Source organism: Ailuropoda melanoleuca, chromosome 10, assembly GCF_002007445.2.
Source record: "Ailuropoda melanoleuca isolate Jingjing chromosome 10, ASM200744v2, whole genome shotgun sequence".
NCBI lineage: Eukaryota > Metazoa > Chordata > Mammalia > Carnivora > Ursidae > Ailuropoda > Ailuropoda melanoleuca.
In genome coordinates, this window is record NC_048227.1 from 84929440 (window position 1) to 84953436 (window position 23997).

The window sequence follows — 23997 nt, forward strand, 5'->3', positions numbered from 1 at the left end:
CCATCTTCAGTTCAGAGCACTGACTGTTGGTTTTGCACTGAAAATGTAACTTCTATCCATGTCCAGCTCCCCTTGTCCACTGCCACGTCCCCAACCCAAGCTGCCATCATGCCTTCTCCAGATTGCTGCAGTAGGCACCTTGTCCCTCTTCAGTTCATTTTCCACCCAGGAGCCAAATTCATCTGTCAAAGATGCAAAGCAGATCATGTCACTTCCTTAACTAAAACTGCCCAGACTTTCTCAGTATGTTTAGAATAAAATCCAAACTACTTTCCAAGCCTACAAAGCTATGCAATTTGGTCCCTGGTCACTCTGTCTACAATAGCCCCCTCCTTCTGCCCCTTTTCAGTTCCTCCTCATTTCTCTAGGAGCTCTGATTATTATCTGGAATTTTCCTTCTTTGTTTGCTTGCCTATTGCCTGTCTTGTCTTAGTTAGATTCTAGTTTCCGTGCTGGGAATTGGCCTTCTTGGTCTTGCTCACCGCTATCCCCCAGCACCTAGGATGCTGCTAAGCATAAGACAGGTGCTTAAAAAAGGTTTGTTGAATGACTGTGCAACAATTTTATATCAAAAACCTCGTAGGTACAGTGCCTCCTGTGGGCTGGCCAATGTAGTTCTCTGGGGAAGCTTGGGCTCCCTTCATCAGTCTAGTGCTCTGTGACTATGATCAAAAACAACTTTCTCAGAGGTTCGCTGACCCCCAGGCAGACCAGACAAGCACACTGATCAGTACATATTCCTTCTCGCGTTTGTGTTGCTCCTCAGCTTCCTTCATCATTTCTTGGGCCTGTTCCAGTTTTGCATCCACCAGCTTCTGCTGCAGTTCTCTGTGTTTAAATATTTTGTCCAGATGCTAAAGGAAAAGAAATGGCACATATCAAGCTTGATTACTTATTGGTGCTGAGAAATGTAAGATAAAAAGGTAATATTGACACACATGTTCTCCAGGTTTTGAGATTTAAAGAAAAGGGAGGCAGGGAGAATATCACTTATGGCTTTGTAAAAAAGTCATAAACTGGTGAAGTCCCCTGCATTTGGCACTACGCAGAGTGGTAGCTACATAAGGTAGAGGTGCGAGCGTTCAGTAATGTTAGCTCCAGAAGCTCCCAACTTTATTTGTCTAAACTTCGTAACCACTAGATAATGATGCTATTTATTATGCCAGATGGCAGACTGATGTATATTGCAGGGGCTATAGCACCATCACTCAGTATTTTGGCAATTTTTATGAATCTAAAACTGCTTTTAATCACATTCATACAATTTATCATAGTGAATTCTCTTCCACATTCTTGTCTCAAGGGTTGTGAGGCAGTTCTGGGGGACCAGCCTGTGGCCCAGGGTATGGGACTATGGGGGGAGCCCCCCAACTTCAACTCTGTTGCTCTGGTGGGCAAGACAAAGGCCAAGGGTCACAGATTAATTGCTATGCAAATGAGTTCCTGACCCCTCTGTATCTTTTGACCTCTCAACAAGCTTAGTGAAGAGAAGCTTCAAATTCTACTTCGGTGTAAATAATTTCTTGGTATTTAGGAAGTCCCATCACCAAGAGGACCTATGGAATTCTAGCCTTGGCAAGAATGTACAACTGGTCTACCAGGCCATTTTTATCTGGGTTCTCNTCTTTTGACCTCTCAACAAGCTTAGTGAAGAGAAGCTTCAAATTCTACTTCGGTGTAAATAATTTCTTGGTACTTAGGAAGTCCCATCACCAAGAGGACCTATGGAATTCTAGCCTTGGCAAGAATGTACAACAGGTCTACCAGGCCATTTTTATCTGGGTTCTCTCTTAAGAGTATGGACATTTTTTTTTTCCCCTTTCTTAAGCTTCTTAAGCTTCTTCCCTTTTACTTTTGCCTGAACCTCCACCCTGGAGTAGGACTGATCTCGGTGACAAGATAAAATGGCCGCATGGCATTTTGGCTTACTGTGATTTACCTAACTGCTGCTTCCTTGTGCTATTGGCTCAGTTTTTCTCTTGATAAAATCTTAGCATGTTGCCAACAGAGCCACTCTGATTATGTCCTGTGACATTTAAGGGAGACATTTAAAATTTGAGTGGGATGGGGTAAATAATATAATATATAAAAACCGTGAGAGGGCTTCTGGAATCTTAAAAATATATTAAATATTAAGATATAATTTTAGAATAATAAAAGATCCCTGTAGTCTCCCTAATGTAAAATACTGAAAGCAAAACTCTTCTGGCTTTTGTGACTATGGGTAAGTGATTTGATATCAGCCTCTGCTTCCCCCCCATATAATGTGGATATGGTATTATCTAATGGATAAGATTGTTGGGACAATGCAATAACATATTGTATGTAAAGTACAGTACTCAGCACCTTTCCTGGCACAAACTCAGCGGTGAATAAATAATACCATTAATATTATAATTATTATATTAATAATATTATTGGTTTGCGGGGCACATATAGAACACAGACGGTTCATTTAGATGACATGATGATTCTTAAGAGGGAGTCTATGAGATATTTCCTGGCTCTGTAGAGAAAGAGTGTTTTTAAAAAGCTGAGAAATACTATTTTCAAGGGTAACTGTGCTCACGGCCTACTACTTCCTATTTATTGCCTTTGCTTTGCAGTGATTCCAATTTCGAAGAAATCCCATATGGCTTTCAGCCAGGTATTTTGCAATACCACCTGTTTTTGTTTCGGCTAGTAAAATAAAAAAAAAAATCCAATCCTAAATATTAATCAATTGAGGGGGCTGGCCATAACTTTCTTACTAACCAAGTCCCCCACCTTCACAGCCCAGATCTGGATCTATATATAGTGCCCCTAAGTTGTTTGATGTGGTTCTCACCTCCTCTCTGAGCTCATATTGATCAATGATGCTTTTCAGTTTCTCTGCAAGCTCTGTGTTCTCCTGACACAGCTTCATATTTCGCTCACTCTGCTGTTCAATCTGGCCCTGGATATCTGTCAGAGTGGTCTGGAAATGACTTGTGATCTCCTTCCTTTTCTCTTCTTCCTCTCGTGCCCGCTGAAGGGTTTCCTCCTGTGGATAAAAAGCAAAGTCTTTTGTTATGCTGGTTTACATGCATCCAGGTTTATAGAACTCAGGGTTAGGTCAGTGAAAGATCAGTGTGCAGGGTTAAGTAGGATATTTTTTCTCAGTTCTCTGGAGATAACTTTGCTCAGCCCCAAAATAAGTGTATAAGCAAAAGTTTCAGTTGTAAATACACAGTTACTCAGAGCAGGTGCAATGAGGGCCTTGAAATTGATAGTTAGTGATGAATAGGCTTGTTTTAAAGATGACTGGTCTCCTGCTGAGTGCATACACTGTACCAATTTCTAACAAACATGCAGTAACAGGGTTTTGATTTTTTGGCTGTGGCCTGGAAGAAAGGACACTCAGGTTACTGACTGATGAGATAGATCCCATGTTTCCTTGTTTTGGTACAGAAAGAAGAATAATAGAACTTATATTCCTCCATATTAAAAAAAAACCTATGGCATGTTAACCACAGAATTGTATAACCCAAGTTTTGTAAATATAAGTGATCACAATATAAACTTTTCCTTAGTAAGAAAACCTTTCATCAGCAAGCTCGAAAAGGAAACGAAGATAGCTATAGATCAATTACAGCAGTTCAAGAATGTAAAAAGAAATCTTAAATGCTGGATATTTTATTTCTGAAAGAACAATCAGCCCACATGTCACATAGAGTAATTGAAGTGTTCAATATAAATTTTGAATCTGAAAGTGATTTTAAGTTTCAAATTTTCTTTAACTCTCAAATGAAACATCTAATTTTTCCCTCTTCCGCTTTGTTAACATATTCAAGAATTGGAAATTAACTTTTATATCATTTCTGTTCTCTTTTCTCCTAAATCAAAACCCTCTCTTCATTGCTAACTACCAACAATGTGCCCAAATTTCCCCCATATCTATATTGAGAATTATTTGCTTTGTGATGATTCCTCTCATTCTTTTAGAATCAAAGGGTTTAATCTTGCTATATCATACCAAAGATAGAGACACTGCTGAAAAATGATGTAGACATTTTAGGATGCCTTTCAGTTCTGATTAATTGGTATTATGAAAGCTTGCTTCATGGTTGGCAAGTAAAATTATACTGCATTTAGTTGCCCCCTGCGATCAAATTATGTAACAGGATTTTTAAAAAGAAATAATGATTTAAATAGAAGTAATTGTGCAAAGCCTTGTGATAGTAGAATAATGTGATCAAAATAAAAGCTGATGCTAAGAATTATGCTCTGAAAATACATTAATTTATCATTAGGTATCCTCTTTCTTCTTCAATATTAACATATTCTCCTACTCCAATAGAACTCTTGATACCTGAATCATAATTAAGTCATAAACACATTTCTTAGGGGTATTGTAGGAAATATCCACACTTCCTAATCTGAAGACGTTAACTGAGATGTTATTTCCCTGATCTTTGTATGCTAACACTCACTATATATATTTCACTAAGAATGATTATAGCCATCTGCTAAGAATCACTGAATATACATATGATAGTGGCTGTCTCCTTACTGCTCCAGCTTAGCTTAGAAGTCAGTAGGTCTTGGGGCGCCTGGGTGGCTCAGTTGTTGAGCGTCTGCCTTTGGCTCAGGGTGTGATCCTGGCGATCTGGGATCAAGCCCCATATCAAGCTCCTCTGCTGGGAACCTGCTTCTTCCTCTCCTACTCCCCCTGCTTGTGTTCCCTCTCTCGCTGGCTGTCTCTCTCTCTCTGTCAAATAAATAAATAAAATCTAAAAAAAAAAAAAAAAAGTCAGTAGGTCTTTTGAATTTGAAGCCTGATTTTGATACTTAATATATGCATACCCTTGGATGACTGATTTGGATTGCCAAGTCTCAGTTTGTTCAGCAATAAAATGGAGCTATTAACCCTTGCAAGGTTGTTATGAAGATTAAATAAAATAACATATGTAAGGCACTTAGCAAAGTCCTGGCATAATCATGATACTTAACTTCATTGTCCATAACTGGAGGCCATTAGTGAGGGTGTGTGGCTGTACATATAGGGTCTCCTGCAACTTCCATCATTCTGTCTTCGAATGCTACCCAAAAAGCCCAAGCCACTTCATCATTATCCCATTCTTAATTAGAGAGGTGGGGAGGGGCAGGAGGAGAGAGAAAATGTTAAGTAAGCTCCACACCCAGCCCGCACTCCCACACGGGGCTGGATCTCAGACCCTGAGGTCATGACCTGAGTGGGGGGGGGGAGGAAAGAGTTAACCGACTGAGCCACCCAGGAGCCCCTCGCATTCTTTAAATATCTTTGTTGATAATCTTTCCACTGTATCTGATTTAATTTTTATCTCCTTACAATCTAACACTACTTATGTAAACACAGGGTGCTATCTACTTGAATACTATCTCCAGTTGAGAATAATGCTCCCACCCCCAGGCCGCCATCTAACTTGCATTTCTGATTGTCGCTAGTGCAATGATTGAAGAGATACCAGAAGTCCTTCCGCTACAACTAGTGATTTAAGAGTTCTAGTTCATCACGCTGGCCTTCCAATTCCCATCTGGAATATGAAGAGTCATGATTCTCTTCCAGCTTTCTTCCCAACTCTGTTGTGCAAACTCAGCAGTGATCTTAATCTCTCTGCTTCTTAAAGTATCTCCTTTTATACACATGTAATAATAACTATCTCATGGAAATATTGGTGTCTAATTAATTATTCTTTGTCAAAAGCTTTAAGACCTTCAGCTGGAAAGTGGATTGTGGGCGCCTGCAGTGTTACCTTGGAGAGCTTTGCATCTTGCTTCATTGAATGGAGCTAGTGTCTGTGTGTAATCAAATTAGGCACACTGCTACAGGCTTATGCTGTAATTAATGAAACCCATGCAGACTGAATGAAGTGATCAGTCTATTATTTTTAGATTGAATAATTAAATCCGAAGAGCTTCAGTATGTTTTTAAGTAGCTTCTTTTTCAGCTGAGTATTGACATTTTGGTTCTCAAGTTAGCCGTATATCTGTTTTTCTCGTGTGCTGGGGATTTCATTAGACTACAAAAACTGTTGAATTTTTACAAATTCATATTTTAAAGAGTAGAACTGAGTCTTACCTTAAAAAATAAAACAACCTTGAGGTAAGAAAAAGGTAAGGGGATGGCACGTATCTTACTGGAAGCCTGCTCTGTGTCGGATACTATGGAGCACCCTCTGTACAGGACCTCATTTAATTTTTCCCTCACTACACGGTGAAGTTGGTGTAATCCCCACTTTAGGGATGAGGAAACAGGCTTGGGGAGTTAAAATAATTTATTGAAGTTCAGAAACTCACGCTCTTTCTGAGTGGCAGAAGCCTGTGTCGATGCAGCATGCCAGAAAGTGTGTTATTCAGAACGGTGGTGATACATACCTTCAGGTTCTTGTTGTGTCTCTGCAACTCCCGGCATAGACTCTCCAGTTTGCTTCGAGCGAGGATAGCTCTGCTGTGTTCGCTTTGTAACTGGTCCTTTTCTTTTTGAATTTGTACCTGTTTCTTTTGTAAGAGCTTTAACTTTTTTTGCTCAGTGCGATGCTCGTCCAGCTAGACATAAGGGGTGCAAACATAAAAGAAAATGGCAGGAATCGTTTTCCAGTTGATAGAAAAGGAGCAAAAGAGGAAATACCTAAAGATCACTCTGTGGCTGTTGGAAACATTTTTTGCTGTCGCCACCACCCCTCTGCAATCAAATAAACTTCACAAATGGGACTTGTCGATACTTGTAGATATGGCTTTTAGAACATATAATTTATAGGTTTTTCCTTATAATTATAATGATCCCTTCTTACTCTGATCTTTTTGGTGGTTTAGAAATCGTTTTCTTTCTCTTGAGTCTATCCAGTGATACTGGTCAATCTGGAAGGGCATGTCTTGGAGCCTGTAGGCTGTCAGAATTCATGATAATGCCTTGCACTGATGCAGTGGTCAACGGTATGTCTGCTTGGTTTATATTTTGTTCTCCCAATTCTTTTTCAAAACAAGCTTATAGCAACTATTTGAAAAAAAATAGGAAAACATAAAACAGCTTCCTGGTAAATGGAAGATGAAGTCTGTGGTTTGTGAAACAAGGGGCGAAGAGAAAGGACCTCTCGACTACCTACCATTAGTGATTTTGCACCAGGGACTCAGAAGTAGCCGCTGCACAATTCAACAGTGTGAATGGCAAGTGTCCATACCATGCCCTGCCCTCTGACCACCCCCACCCTCTCTGCTTATGGCCAATCAATCATGACACATGCTTTTGCCAGCCACAGCTGGGACCTCTTCTCACACTCGTCCAGCAGCTAGCATGAAGTATTAGGGATGGCATGGGACATGAAGCCTGTGGGCCATGAGATGTTCCATCTTGGGGTGCTACACTTCTGGATAGAGTTGAAAGGTAAAATATGGGACATCCAGTTAAATTTGAATTTCAAATTATTAAGAAATTAAATTTTAGTAAAAGTATTTCTAAAGTATTGCATGGGACACTTTCACTGAGAAAAAATATTGCTTACCTGAAACACAAACATAACTGACTATTTTATATTTTTGTTTGCTGAATTTGGCGATGTTTGAATGGAATTCTAGTTCCAGTGGGGGGAGTTTGGGGATCAACCCCCAGAAGCCACCAAAGACTAGCACACTCCAGGCATATTGATCTCAGATGGACAGTCGGTGAGGCTGTATACAAAGGGCAGCCCTAGCCCTTATTGGCTCAAGGAGAGGAAAAGCCTTGGGAAACTGTTGGGTTTCTGGGCCCCAGGTGTTCCTAATGCCTTGAAAAGCCTGATGCAAATGATTACACACATGATATGAACCCTCATGTATGCCTCAATTTCCCTGTCTTGAAAAAGCATTTGTTCTTTCAGAATTAGCTGAACAAGACTGTCACACTTTCTTCAGTTCACATCTTATCTTCTTCCCTTCCTCCTGCCACACTAAAATGATCATTGCTGGATTAAGCTGGAGATGTTCATACATGATATTCTATCTTCACATTTATGGGCAATTTTTATTTATTATTGAGAATTAGCATCAGGAAAAATTCAACCTGTATTACTATAAACATTGACTGAAATTGATTTCCTTCTTGAGGTTCAATTGGAAAATCATTGATATTTTATTATATGCTTCTCATGCTAACCTCCTGTTAACAGGATGGCTGAGTTTTTTCATTTTGCAGCATAGTTATATTTGTGCTTACATTTGGATTTTATTTTATTTTTTTTTAGAGAGAGAGAGTGGGGGAAGGGGTGGAAGGAGAGGGAGAGAGAGAATCTCAAGCAGACTCCCTGCTAAGCACAGGGCCCCATGCAGGGCTCCATCTCATGACCGTGAGATCATGACTTGGACCGAAATTAAGAGTCTTGGACACTTGACCGACTGAGTCACCCAGGCTCCGCCCCTTTTTTCCAATTTTTTTAATTAAAAAAAATTTTTTTTTTTTAGAGAGAGAGTATATTTGGATTTTGGATACCTATTGTCTCATTCTGAAATTTACGTGTTGTTATTATTGTCATTGCCATTATGATTTAAACTTAATCTTTTGAAGATTAAATCATGTGTCAGGGTTTCTCAACCTTAGCACTTAGAATATTGGGCCCCGTGATTTCTTGCTGTGGGGGGCTATCTGGGGCATTGTAGGCTGTTTAGCAGTATCCTTGTCCCCGACCTAATGGATGCCAGTAGCACCCCCCACAATTGTAACATCCATAATATCTCCAGACAGACATCAACAATTGGCACATAGTGGGCAAAACCGCCCCTGAAGGGGGGAGCACTGCCCCACATGGATTTACCTGAGCCCCAGGAGGAAGATACCCTGCAAGTGTTTCATAAGTTGGAAGAGATGACTTTGCTCGCCTATCAACCATGTAATGTTCCAGTTTTACTGCAAAGTCTACACGTTTGACATTTAGCTAGGTCTGTCTTGTATATGCTCTAAATAAAAACCCTTAACTTTCTGACAATTTTTTTAAGAACGTGGCTAATTTTATTCAAATACTTCAGGCTTGTGAATACATATATGGTTTCTTAATGAATGAAAATGAGCATACTGCAACTGAGACAATTTCAGTCAAATACTTCCTAGCTTAGTGATTTAATGATGCACTTAAACACCATGGTGCTTCTGTACGATTGTAACGGGCATATTGGATTTTTTCTCTGCTATTTTTCTTGCTCTCCCTTTTTTATTATTAAGTTAAAAAAGTAAAATTAATGCCAAGTACTAAATCAGAATAGTATTAGTGATTTGTTGTAACTACATTAAAACTGAGGAATCTTAGAAAAACTACTTCTTCCAGGTCATGTGGTATCTTTATTAATAAATGTATCCTTATTTATTAATGAAAACAATAGTAGGTAATATTACAGGATTTGGAATCTAGAAGGGTGAGTTAGTGTGGCAGTTTGATTCACAGCTTTGAATTTGATGATTTATTCTATGTTAACACTTACACATTGAACACCTTTTATATTAATATCTAAATCAGTGAGCAATGAAATAGATTTTAGGCTCCAGGTAAAAGACTTAGATTATTCATAATTTTTCCTTTCTGAAAAGGAAATGTAATGGGTTTTTGGCCAATTTTCTCCTATTCATTTTTTCTAGAAGGATCTTTTGGGTTTTAAAGTTTATTACAGGACATGATATAAATGCCAAAGTATAGTAAGTAAGGCTTGAATTGGGTAGGCTCTCTGGAAAGATAAACTCTGTTGGGTGCCTCCTGACTGGGAGGGTGAGTAGGTGGACGGAGTTCCCAGGGTGAACAGCTGTGGCTCAGGAAGAAAATCTTGGGCAGACGGGAGAGGTGATGTTTTTCTGTTGTGCTGCTGTGGGCTGCAGCACCTCACATGGCTTCCTGTACGAGGCTGGAATGCTGCCCAATCCAGCCAAGTATGGAGCATGGCACTAGAAACGAAACATGAATGGCTTTGGTAGAAGGAGGTGAATTGAAGGGGCAAAGGGAAAACTATGTGGAAAATACCAAAGAGAAGAAGGATAGACAGGTGAGAATGGGGGCCTTAATTTGGGAAAAATATTTTTGAAACCTAACTTATTTTATGGCACTGAAATTTCTCATGGACAGTTAATAGCTCATGTTAAACAAGCTACAATGAAAACAAGTTGATACACTGATACTCACTTTATAAATTTCTACCATCCTTTTGGAAAGTACTATGACCATTTAAAAAACCCTTAACAAAACAAAAGGCATTCATATTGTTTGATTCAGAAATCCCAATTCTGGATTGGGATCATACATCATAAAATGAAGGGGAAGGAACAGATCTAATGCATGACGATGTTCAGTGCAGCAATATTTGGTAAAGCAAACAGTGGAAGGAATCTCATGTCCCTAAATTAGAGAACTAGGAGATAATGTCCACTCCATGGGAAAATGACATAACTGTTAAAACTCTTGTCCTGTGGTTCCTGTTTGTCCCTTTCTTCCTGTCACCTTGACTCATCTTCTTGGGCTGAACTGTCATGCAGTAGAGCCAGAGGGACTCTGAAACCCTGAGTCACTGGCTGGTTATTTAACTCTGCCAATATTTTTATTGTTTTTTTTTAATTTAATTNTAATTTAATTTTATTATATTATGTTAATCACCATACAGTACATCCCCAGATTCCGATATAAAGTTTGATGCTTCATTAGTTGCGTATAACACCCAGTGCACCATGCAATACGTGCCCTCCTTACTACCCATCACCAGTCTATCCCATTCCCCCACCCCCTCCCCTCTGAAGTCTTCAGTTTGTTTCTCATAGTCCATAGTCTCTCATGTTTCATTCCCCCTTCTGATTACCCCCCTTTTCTTTATCCCTTTCTTCCCCTACCGATCATCCTAGTTCTTATGTTCCATAGATGAGAGAAATCATATGATAATTGTCTTTCTCTGCTTGACTTATTTCACTTAGCATTATCTCCTCCAGTGCCGTCCATGTTGCAGCAAATGTTGAGAATTCGTTCTTTCTGATAGCTGAGTAATATTCCATTGTATATATGGACCACAGCTTCTTAATCCAGTCATCTGTTGAAGGGCATCTCGGCTCCTTCCATGATTTGGCTATTGTGGACAATGCAGCTATGAACATTGGGGTGCATATGGCCCTTCTCTTTACTACGTCTGTATCTTTGGGGTAAACACCCAGTAGTGCAATGGCTGGGTCATAGGGTAGTTCAATTTTTAACTTTTTAAGGGACCTCCACACTGTTTTCCAGAGTGGCTGTACCAACTTGCATTCCCACCAACAATGTAGGAGGGATCCCCTTTCTCCACATCCTCTCCAACAATTTGTTGTTTCTTGCCTTGTCTATCTTTGCCATTCTAACTGGCGTAAGGTGGTATCTCAGTGTGGTTTTGATTTGAATTTGTTTTTTAATCACATAAACCCCACATCATGATGACGAGAAATGCTGCAGACACAAGCAAACATATCTCTAATCCCATAACCTAAAACACAAACTTGGATTTATCCGTCTTCATTCCCAGTTCTGCTATATATGCAGAGATAGTTTTTATAACAATTACTGTATAAGGTACATGTATAATTTGGTATCCGGTTTTGTTGGCTCATACTACAGACACTTTCCCACGTAGTTAGTCTTTATAATTATATTTCGTAATAGTTAGAAAAAGAAAGAAAACAAGGTCACTCGTTAAACTCCACTCCATCAATAGGGATAAGATGAGGGGTTTGTGCGCCTGAAGCTCATTCAGTTTTGGAGGCTCTCTTTTAAAAACAAAACACAAACCCCCCCCCCCCAAATTAAGAGAATTGTGTCCAGGGCCTCAGAGGGTCTCTGAGTGGCTTCCCTGCCTCCCAATGGCTCTATCTAGAGGGAGCCTACCTGGGGGGTACCTAGAACTAGGCACAAAGCAATCCACATCAAACACCGCCACAGTGGGGGTGGGGAGAAGAATGTAGATCACAGAGAACGAATGAATGGTTGAATGAATGAATGAATGAATGAACGAACAAATAAGAGTTTTCAAGACCAAACGAGAAGGTGTCATAAGCTGAAGGTAGGATAAACTCATCCCTCTGCCTTCCTGAGGGGGCCGTCAAAACACCTAGGCACGAGAACTGAGTGAAAGTTTGCCGTTAGGTTGAGTGTATTTCTGTTTTATTTCAAACTCAAAAAGAACTTTAAAATATCTGCAATTTTCAATGATCTCTAATTCTTTCTTCTATTCCCCAAATTATACATAGAATTGTGCAGAGTAGACTTCAACTCTATCCTCTTTCATTGTTGTGCTGTTTTTTCCTCAGTTTTTGTTTCTTTTTCCTTTTAAAAAAAATTCTGCTTTTATGGATTCTCACTTTGGCTTGTGTGAGGTGACCAGCTATGGTCTCGAATGAGGTACCTGAAAAACGAATGGCCTCCTTTTCTCAGCTCTAACCAGAGCCTGAATCTTTCTGACACAAAGAGCTAATCAGAGATCTTACCAATTCAGCGTACTTCTTGAATAAAAAATCAAGTTTTTCTTCAGGTGTTTGCAACTTCTTCAGATTTTGCATTAGCAGGTTGGCTTCTTTGCCTTCAAGGAAAACAAAAACCATAAAGACATTTAGAAAAATGTTTTAAATGTTTTGAAAATTTTCAAAAGAATAAAAAATGCTGACTTTATATAAGAATAAGTCACCCATTTTTCTGCGCTGATTAATTAAAAAAAATGAAGCAGAGCAGCCAATCAAAACTTCTGACTCCCACCCAACTGCCAGCATTGACATACGCAGTTCTAGAATTCCAGCCCAAAGCACAGAAACTTGACAGTTTAGTCTGCCATTTTTGGGCTTTGGTTTTGTTCTTTTAGTACCTTTTTTCCTCTCTTTTTTGGTGGGAACCAATTGTCTTGTTTCTGTGCATGAATGCATTCCATAAGGTTTGGGTGAGAATGTTATACTCCTATTTCCTACCTAGCAGCGAATAAAATCAACATAGAAGGAAAACCAAGTCACAACATGGAGGGCCTTTTCCACAGGCCTTTTTGTGTCTCTGTGATAATGGGTTCAGCCTTCCTGGGCCTTCCTTCCTCCCACCCAGGCCTTAATCTTTGTTGGCAGGGACCTTTTCTGGTCCCACTTGGAGTTTATGCTACATTTTAAGACTCATCTGTTCATGATCATTTGATGGTGAATCTCAGATTCTTCTCTTTCCTCATTGTTCTTCTTTTTGTCTTCTTCACTCAGCCTCCCCATTTGCCTTTCTGTGGTCTTGGAAATTTTGTTTTCATGTAGCCATTGGGCTAAGTGTTAGTGGGGAGGAAAAGGAACCTGGGGCCTGCAGGTACCACTGATGATATCTTTTCAGAGTCTGACAGAGGTGGAACAGAGTGACAGCCACTCTGTCTAATTAGAATAGGATGGTCAAGCCACACAGTAGAGGCCACGTTTCCTGATATAAATCTACATAAGAATATTAACAATTTTGACAATCTTTCCCCAAGAACAGGCATTTCCCTTTTGCTAGAATATTTGCTTTTATCCTGGAGAGGCAGATAAATCATGCAATTAGGCTTGCCAGATGAAATACAGGACATGGGACATGACTGTACTAAAAAAAATTTTGCATTGTTTACTGAAGTTCAAATTCCTCTTGGCATCCTATGTTCTTATTTGCCAAATCTGATAACTCTAATGGCATCAAAGAATTTTAGGTCTAGAAGGACTTTAAAGAGCATCCAGACAACTGGTTAATTTTATAGATTAAAAATCTAAGGCCCAGCAAAGGCCAACGTTACATAATTAGTAGTGGCAGAGCCAAGGCTTGAATCCAAGGTTTGTCTACTTGCTCTAAATCACTCCATTCCCATGTGGAATTTGGATGCCAGGAAACCCGGAGAAATAAAAGGAAACTTTTTCTTAAAAAACATGACCTCATTCCTAACAGCTGGTTTTGTCCATCTCTGCCCAGTGAGTCAGTTCAGATTAGAGACTTGGACTTAGACAGGGAAAAGGGGGTGTGAGAGGTGCCTCACCAGCTCTCCAATTATGGCCTGTGGCATATCGTGCTGCATTTAAACTGATAATCTCTGCTGCCCCACCTCCGCTCTGCCTGTGCTCGGAGTTATTTCTCAAGCAACAGGGAGAGATGTGCATTGGTCAGGACATCCCTTCATCCTTGTCTTCAGTCTGGGAAAGGGGCCCACAGGAAGACTGTTGTCCTGAGTGAGTGTTGTCTCTTAGAGGAAAGAGATTGCTGTGGATCAGATTTGGCCCAGGAACCAGATCACGTTTGGTCCATGGAAAGTTCTCAGTAAATGTCAGTAATAGTAGAACAAAGCAAAGACAACCTGTGCCCACTAGCAGCATGTAAATTAAATGAACACTGTCTTGAAGACAACTCTGTGGTTGATTAGAGGACAGACAGGTCTTACTCTCACCTGTGCCATTGAATATATGTTTAGGATAACTCTCAGTATGAGTATGGTCACATAAAACCATTATGTGTCTCATTTGGGGGGGATAAAAACATTTGAGTGAGTCCAGTAGGTCTCTTTTTCTCTCCACACTAAGTATCTTCTTTCCTTTTTATTTTCTTTAACTGTGAGTAGAAGGTTTTGTTTTGTTTTGTTCTGTTTTGTTTTGGGCACACTCACAGGTATCTTTCCACTCTCATATCCTGTTATTTTGCATAGAAGGTCAACATTTAGAAGCATCAATCTGTCCTTCAAAAATGAATTCGCCCTTCAACAACAACACAAAAATCCAGGAAATTGGACATAGGTATGTACAGAACAAATAAATTTGAGACATCAGGGAGCTTAGTTTTTAAACTTCCATTGGTTTGTTGTGCAGGATTATTGTGGAGAAGAGGAATAGACAGAGAGGTTGCTCATCTTCTGATAAAGGCTGTAATTACAGTNTTGAGACATCAGGGAGCTTAGTTTTTAAACTTCCATTGGTTTGTTGTGCAGGATTATTGTGGAGAAGAGGAATAGACAGAGAGGTTGCTCATCTTCTGATAAAGGCTGTGATTACAGTTCCACAGAAATGGGGTCATTTGATGATAGTGTCAGACACAAGAGACAGACTAACTTTTTTCAGGGACTTTTTTTGGGAAGGAATGACCTGCCTTTTCCCCAATGTGTCATTCCAAAGCAGTGTGATTGTGAGATTAGTCCCAAAGAAAGCAAGGGACATACCTGAAGTCCCCGTTAAGCTGGGGAAGGCACATGAAGGGCATATGGCCATCCCTCCCCCAAATACTCAGTTTAGTAGTAAGTCTACAAGGAGGTAGGACCACCTGAGCAACAACAGCAGCCATGCCACACATGGCTATGGCCAATGGTACAGCTGTAGACTGAAGGAGTATTGTAATACAAAGGAATGATTTTTACATCAAAGAAATTAAAACACTTAAATTGAGATAATGAAATCAGCTATATAAATGAGGACTGGGATTTTTCTTAAACTTTTAGCATAGTGATAACTGTTTATACTAAGTTTATGTAGATTCGGTGAGTGTCTAAAACCTGCCTTTTTCTCTTCCAAAATTATCTTTCAGAAATTTGGGGCTAAAATTTGGTCTTGGATACACAAGTGTGCCTCTCTTCTCCCTTCCTGATTTCCATGTGATGTGCCAGAAGCTTAAAGCTGGAAAAGATCGTGGATGTTCTGTTTCAAGTGTTAGACCCAGATTCAAATTTCAATGTTAATTTTATTTTCTAACACAATTTAAAAATAGTGACCATGATACAAATAATTCCTGAGTATCTATAGATATCTTTTGAGAGAAATATGATTTGTGTATGTTAATAAAAAGGACGGTGTAGTTAAATTCACAGTGGACTGAGGATAAGGTCTAGTAGACCCTAGGTTCTAGAACAGACTGTGTCGCTGAGTAGCTGAGAAATACTTTTTACAGAGTCTTCAACTCTGGGTCTAAATTTCCCTCTCTATAAAATTATTAAGTTGACTACATGGGTTCTGAGTTCAACATTTAGGATTTGTTGATTCCATGACTGGAATAATTTTAACCATTTTTAGCTTGATTTAGACAACAACAAAATTAACAATGTTTGGATGTATATTTGTCTTCCCAAAATGTTTTGGGGAAAAAAACAACAACAAAGTTAAAATTTACTGAGATTTGCTTATCCTTCATTGTCACCTCTCATACTCTGTTTTTTGTTTGTTTTGCTTAGTTTTAATGGCTAATCAGTTTTGAAAATACTGTCTACTCTGTATTTTCTAGTTACATTGGTTTTTTTTTTGGCCAACATTTTATATCTTTTGTGTTTTAGTCACCTTGTTTATATGTATTTGGAACTTTGGCCTCTCACTCAGTTGCGGAGTGGACCTGGACTTCTTATTAGGTCAGTTGATGATATATTTGAACTATTAGCAATTTCTTGGCTAAAACTATAAAGAAAACTTTCTTAAAAGGAAAAAAAAAACCTTTAAGATTCTGATAATGAGAAGATTATTCCAGGGAAAACAAAATAAAGCAAAACCTTATAATGAAAAACAAAAATACCAGAAAGAACAGTAAGAAATGAATACATCTACTCCTAATTCTGATCAGAAGAGAGTGCTAATCATTTTGCTCAAGTTACATTTTTCTCTCCCATTTGATCTATTTCTTTAAACCTCTCTTTCCCCATTTCAGACCTGGCCTAAAATCTAGCTTCCCTCTGAATCTACTCATGAACCTTGCAATCTCTGTTGATTCCTCTTTTCCCTGAATTCTCCTGGTTTCCTACCATCTCTTCCAAAAATTAGGTATTTATATCAAGGTAACAGTTTATTCCCCTTTCACAGCGAAACTAGAAATCAAGCTAAAATGGATGAAACATATCATCTGGGAAAGTGCCCATTCTAAGGAAGTGTAAGTAAATGGCTTTCTGAAGATATTTCGGAACCCACTGTTCTAGTCAAGGTCCTCAGAAGGTACAACAGAAAGTCACCTGTAACTAAAGACAAAGCCTGTTAACTGAGCTATGGTAAATGCTCCTTAACCAATATACCAATTAGTTTGTATGTATCTTCAATCCTGCAATATTAGTGACTTCAGCTCTGCCCCCTTGCTTTCTTTATGACTAATCTCACAATCACATCAACTAGTTGAGTAACCTTTTTTGTTTCAAGCTTCATTTCCATGTCTATAAAATTAGTGGGTTGACTAGATGTATTCTGAACTCAGACTGGACCTATGGATCAGCTTTGTTTTCCTCCCAGGCTTATGTTTCACACCTCTGATTTCCTACTCAATCAGTTATCAACCTGAATATCAGAATGTATATTATATTTTATCATTGTTCTGTGCTTATTACTATGTGGTGCTTGTGCAACCCACATACTGTGGGCAGAGAAGTGATTAATAAGACACTTGTGAGTCTGGAGGATGGGGTGGGGAGGTAAGCGGATACTTCAGATGTTGACAGGATGTGTCATGATGCTAAGGGGGAATCTGTTTTTGTTTCTTTCAGTTCAGATGCCAAGGGGAAAGTGACTCTATTAACTAAAGAGATTTAAAATTATTCCTCCCACTGCTCTGGTGTGTAGTGTGGTGCATTGATTGTGGGAGGATATGCAGTCTCTGAAGGAAAAACAAGTCCTGGGTACTTGGGTAGTAGAGACATTTCCCAAATAATCAAAGGTGTTCTGTGAAAGAAGGGTCTCTTTGGCCAAGTAAATCCAGGAAATGTTGTAAACTATGCCCATCTCTATGGGAGATTTTCATTGTTGTATATATTAAAGGTCAGAGAATTCTGGCAGTAGGGAAACTTTAACTTTGTCTGAAATCTCAAATATCCCAAAGTATATACTATGGAAAATTTTGGGTTAGAGAGCCAGAACATTTCAGCATTTCAAAAATACCAAAAAGGCAGACATACATGCAATAATGACAGACTCATCTTTGATCAAGTACCTAAGCAAAATCTAAGGGTATATTTTCAGGTACTGGTCAAATGATTTACTGAAATTCTATAAAAGGTCCAAATAGATTCTAAAGAAGACCACAGCCAGCACTTCACTTTTTCTTCAAAAGGGTGGAGGAAGAACTTTCCGAAACAGCAGAATCATTGCTTCCACAATCTGTCTGTATCAAAATTACCCTGGTGCTTTGGCTCCATTCCAATCCTCCCAATTCTGAATTTCTGTGCTCAGGAACAGCATTTTTGATTAATTCTGTATTTGATTCTAATGCAGAGTTAAGTTTGAACACCACTGGTCTAGATGATAGTGTAGTGCCATTTAATTGGTGAACAGCTAAGAAGCCTGCTAAAGCTACCTGCAGACAGCTGAATCATGTTTAAAATGGTGGTACATATTTTGATTAGCCTAAAAATGTTTAAGTCATAATGTAGCCAAAACATGACAGCACTTAGAAGAATATGCTGATGGTGCTCAGAGGAACGGCATGGAAGGGTCAACGTTCACACACGTGAAGTTAGAACAGACACACCTGGCTTCACAAACATTGGTTCTGATTAAACATTCAGTTGAAGTCTGGTAACTTGGAGATAGTGGCAGAATTAGAGTTGTGGAATTTTTTTCTTTCTCTACAATTTCTTTGATTATTCGGTAGTTAGATGGTTAATACAGATTTTGAAATAACTCATGGAAGACAGAGAAAAAACCACAGTTGGTCATCTTTAATTTTACCACTACTTTTTTCATATCCCTTCTGTAGAAATAGTTGTAAAGTGCTAAAGCAAAAGAACTTTCCGGGGGCGCCTGGGTGGCACAGCAGTTAAGCGTCTGCCTTCGGCTCAGGGCGTGATCCTGGCGTTATGGGATCGAGCCCCACATCAGGCTCTTCCTCTGTGAGCCTTGCTTCTTCCTCTCCCACTCCCCCTGCTTGTGTTCCCTCTCTTGCTGGCTGTCTCTATCTCTGTTGAATAAAGAAATTAAAAAATCTTAAAAAAAAAAAAAAAGAACTTTCCAGGTTAGGAACACTTGAAATCATAACCCTCCACGATGTGACTTTGTACTGTCTTATGAGAAGTTTAACAATGACTAATACAAAGGGACATTTCCTAGATGTCTTGGATAGATAAGGAAAAACGGCTTTTGAACACAGAGCAACTTAATTCTCTTTCCCAAAGATCCAAAACACTTGAGTGATTCCAGTCTTGCACTTTGCAACTTGGTAGATATTTTTAGAGTATTATTTGGGTTATTTTATTCTTTATGTTGGGTGAATCAGTGTTCTATTTAAATGTGTCTTTTAGCCCTTCTTGAAAGCATTGCCTGCAATGGGTTTTAAGTACCATATTGATATCCCATGCCGACAGAGACATGTTTTGGAATTCACAGATAGCTTTTTATTGGACTCTGAACCCAGTTCTGACTCCAGTGTCCATGATCTTTCACTTTGTCACACTATCTTCCAGAAAATGAATAAGCTGCCCCTGATAGATTCTCTACCTCCCTGGGGAGGCAAGTATATAAACAAATGATTGATGCAGAAAATTTAATGGAGAGGTAAGGAAGGTGATGCTAACTCTAGCTGGGCATGTCAGGGAATGTACCATATAGGAGGTGGTATTTGTACTGAGTGTCACAGTGAAATTCACCAAGGAAGCCAGGCAGACGGACTCTCCTATGTACAGTAACATGCTTTCACTAGTAGCTAAAAAATTAACTCTCTCATCCTTCTTTCACAGACATTTTTGGTGTAAAATTCCTCATGTTCTCCTAAAAATTTCCTGTGCCTGTTATTAACACTTATCCTACATAACAATCAGATTACATGTCTGTTTTTCTCTCCATACTTAGAGCTCCTTAACCAAAGGGACTTGATGACTTATTTATCTTTGTGTACTTAGCACAGTACCTCATAAAGACGAGGCATTAATAAATATTTGCTAAATCAATAAACTATGAGAGTAAAAATATTTTGTGTAATTTTTGACATTCTATAATTGATTTTTAAAGAGTTCTGTGAAATAAAAAATATTTTATATAGTAATAGAACATACTACTCAGGGATCTAACTGACAATCGTTTTATATACAAACCGTGTCTATATTTATATTTTGCTTAAACCAGATTCCACTAGCTTTGCTTTAAGCTATTTCCCTTTCATTTACTTGTTTATTCATCCTTATAACAAATATTTACTGAGCACCTAGCGTGTGTCATCCACTGTCTTAAACACTAGGCATCCAATGATGTCTGAATACACACACAGTCCCTGTTCTTGATCTAAAAGAACTAGGAGAAGGGAAGATGTGAATTAAGCAAATAATCACAAAAAGTAAATGTACACTCTCAAATGCTGCTAAATGCTCAGAAGGAAAGGTACATGGTACAACAGAAACAGAAAACAAGAAGACCTTATCTAAGGTTGGGCTAAGAAAATGCCATTTGAATTGGGAGCTAAATGCTAAGCTATGTCCAAAGGGCTGAATGGGTAGGGATTTCTAGGTAGAGAAAATAGGATGTATGTGGGCTTTGTGGGATCATGGTATGTTAAAAAAAACTGACAGAGAAGTTCAGAATGATTAACAATTAGGCAGTAGTAGTAGTGGTGGTGATAGGGGCAGAGAGTTCAGGAAGGAGATATTGTGTGGGTAGAGTGATGGGAGATAAAGCTGGAGAGACTGGTTTAGGTTAGACCATTAGGGCCTGAAAGACCATGTTAAGAATGTAATCTTTGTCCTAAGAGCAGTGGGAAACCACTGGGGAGACAGGGTAGGTGAGTAACATGTTGAAAACTTCACTTTCTTTCTTTTGAGGGGACAGCGGCTAAACACAAGTATAGCAAGGGAAGTGTAGGGAGATCCTGAAGGAAGCTATTATAGTAACCCAAAAATGAGATGTGGGTTTTAGTAAAGGTTGGAAGAAGTGCCCCTTTTTAGGAATCATCAAAGAAAAGTCATACATTAGAATATAACTACTTGCCTAATCCTTTTAGGATTTTCTTTTCCAATTTTTGCTCTTTATTGCTGACAGGATCTTTGGCTGTGGCTGGCTCTCCAGAAGCCATGGGTTCTCTCTCCATCTCTTCAGTGGCCTCATCGAAGTCCCCATCCTCATTGTCGGCTGGTTCTATGTTCTCAGGTTGCTCCTTTGCCTGGATGGAACCCTCTTTTTCAGTAGCAGACCCATAGGTATTAATGATGTCTTCCAGTTGTCGATTCAACTCCTCAGAGATATCATGAGCTCCCTGTTCAGACTGCACATCTGTCTTCCCCTCTGGTGCTTGGAGTGGGGTTAAGGAATCCTTATCTTGCTTCTCCAAGCCATTTTGACTGGGTAATGATGAACTGTCCCCTGGAGGTGTTGACTGGGGTTCTCCTGAGAGCTGTACAGATTGATTCATCTCCATACTGGAAGTAATATCTAGTGGTAAGCATAGTCAAGTTTTATATGGTTGACCCAGTTACATGTAAAATGTGAGGATATCCCCAAAAGGGCACCTACTAATTACAGTTCTAACGTAGAATGAATGTACTTCCACAAACCATAGATACTGCAATTAGTTAGGGTAGAAACAGTGGGAAGCCATTTTTCCAAAGTGAGTCACACTAGTAGCATATTTTTAGTTTTGGTCTTCAAATTCCAGTATAAATTCTATGACTGATGTTAATGGAGTAATTCAAGATATTGTTTTTTCATGTTATATTTGTCATATTGCTTAAGCCAACTTGTGTTATCATTCTTTTACATTATTCTATGTAGACTCACAGTCATTGGAAGTAGGTGGATGTCTATATTTAAAATGTTAAAAGTGGTGTTATCTTCTTTTTCAGAGTTAAAGCATTTAATCCAAGAGCTACTGAACTTACTAAAATCACTCATAACAATAGCAGTCCTAACCTGTATTTTAATCCGTAAGTGAAGATTTGATAAATATGAGTACATTGATATAAATGAATTATTATACGACATACAGAAAATACTTTCTTGCTTTTTTGGTATTTTCCTTTTCTCAGATGAGCAACACATAATTATCCATCAGCAAAACGCATATTCTGAGGTTCAAACTAGCTTAATTTTTGGGATAAAATGTAGAATGGAGGAAAGTACAAATTAACCAACAAACTAATTTGGAACCATGGTATTGGTCATAATAATAATTTCTTGAAATTCTATAATACTTTTTTGTTCCAATATAAAAACTGACTTTCTTTTAGGGGAAAAAAAAAACCAGATTACAACTCTTTTTTCCTCAGTCAAGAAGCTCTAGGATAACTTTGTAATTTTTAAGAAATAGCAATGTTAAATGAATAGGGAGGGAATGAACTTGGGAAATAATCCACATATAATATGGCCTCTTTGGAAATAGGGGCTGAAGTACAAGCTGAGTCAAAGAATTCCAGGATTTCTGGCTCTCTTCATTCCCCGGTTGCAGTAGAGTTGACTTAAGCCTTTGAGTGATGGCGCATTTTATTTGTAAATGGGATCTAATGGTGGTGCTTCTAATTAACAGCATAAAAATATGACCTGGTTCTCATAATGCACAGGTTTTGCTGTCGTGGTGACAGGAGAGGAAAAACAAAAACATACTGTTCCATGCACTGCACAGCTTCCTCCTCTTGTTCTCGGGGCAGGGGAGGTCAGGTGCTGGGACCCCAACAAGAACGGAAAAGTCAACCTACAGCCTCTGCCGCCCACTGATGGCCCTCATCAAGTACTCATTCACTTCGAAAGTACCTTTTTCTCTTACCCACTTTAATGCACCAACTTTATTATCAAATGATCCTGTACACAGCCTTGTTGTTTTCATCACTGGCATTTCTTTAACCTGACCCCTACTTGTTGGGCACCCTCCTCTATATATAACTTACGCCTCCCCTAAACTCGCAGAAAGATACATGGCACCTGCTGTCCAGCCAGAAGTTATTTTAAGCTCTTCTAAAAGGAGCCCTGGCATTTAGCACTACTTCTTTGACAATCAAGGGAAGAGAATCCTTTTAAAATCAAAACTAAAAGCAGTAAACATGCACTGGCTTAAATACATATGTGGGTTTTGAAGTGTTAGGGAGGCTTCTGAGGGTGGAATAAAATTTAAAGTAAGCCCCAACTTCAAAGCAATGAATTTAAAACTGACTTTTTACAGGAGTTTTAGTATGGTTAGTCTCAATGCAGAAGTTGGGTTGTATTTGATTTATTCTTCATTCCTCAGAGGCCACAGCCATTGATGTTTTTAATATTAATTCAATGGATATCCTTTAAGCTCCTAGCCCACAATTTACTTTAAAACAGAATAACTGAGTCACTGTAAACCGCAAGACAACTCAATTCCTAAAAGTAGCCTCAAGATAAATCAACAAGAGGGGAAAAAAAAAAAAGTCAAAGGACTCTGCCACTTTTAAATTGTTCCTTTCCATATAAATTAATTGACAGGAGAAATTATTTCCAAATTGTCTTAATACACTTTATTGCCTTTTTTTTTTTTTTTTTTTTTTTTTTTTTTTGCTTTGCTCCTCTGAGAATTTTTCACTTGTACTGGGAGTCCTGCAGATTATCACACACATCCCTTCCTGAGTAACACATTTCATTTATAAATAAAACAATGGAAAGTTCTTTCACAGTTCCCGAGCAATCTCAAAGTTGCAAGTTCCAAACACCACAAACCACACCCTACAACTTCCCACAGGGCATGGGGGAGCATTTGTCGCACTTACCAGAAGACAAGGAGCTAAGCAGAAAGAGAAGGAGAGGGAAGAGGCAGCAAAAAGCTAGTCAGAGGAACGGCGACAGCAGGAGACAGGCAGGCAACTGTGTTCTTACAGGGGAGAGAGAAACCACACACACACAGGCACCCAGGCGGCAGGAGTGCAGGGAGGGGGTGGGGAGGGAAAGGAACAGTGTATGACACAGCGAGAGAGAAAAACACCCAAGTTTCAGTAGCTGTCTCCTGGGCAATTGTCTGAGGAAAGAGAAACAGCTGGTAGATCTCAGCAGACTCTCCATGTTTTACCCTTTAAAATATTTAAACTCTCACTATAGGCCTCTCTGTTAGTGCAATTTTTCACCGTTGTTCTTTTGGGCAGAGGTCACATTTTCTTATTCCTTAGTTTATTTCCAGTGTGGTCCAT

General features: G+C 39.0%; 1 protein-coding gene across 4 annotated transcripts in view; it reads right to left on the reverse strand.

Annotated features, from left to right (window-relative positions):
• The window catches only part of TXLNB (taxilin beta), a 60341-nt gene extending 36605 nt beyond the window's left edge, over window positions 1–23736 (reverse strand). For all 4 annotated transcript variants that reach the window (XM_034669205.1, XM_034669207.1, XM_034669206.1 and 1 more), the window contains exons 1-6: window positions 23584–23736; window positions 20855–21295; window positions 12446–12537; window positions 6376–6546; window positions 2828–3022; window positions 735–854 (exon numbers count right to left, since the gene is read on the reverse strand). In XM_034669205.1, coding sequence (XP_034525096.1) covers window positions 735–854; window positions 2828–3022; window positions 6376–6546; window positions 12446–12537; window positions 20855–21281 — 1005 coding nt within the window. In that variant the 5' untranslated portion in view covers window positions 21282–21295; window positions 23584–23736. The remainder of the gene's footprint in view (window positions 1–734; window positions 855–2827; window positions 3023–6375; window positions 6547–12445; window positions 12538–20854; window positions 21296–23583) is intronic.
• Window positions 23737–23997: the final 261 nt, after the last annotated feature.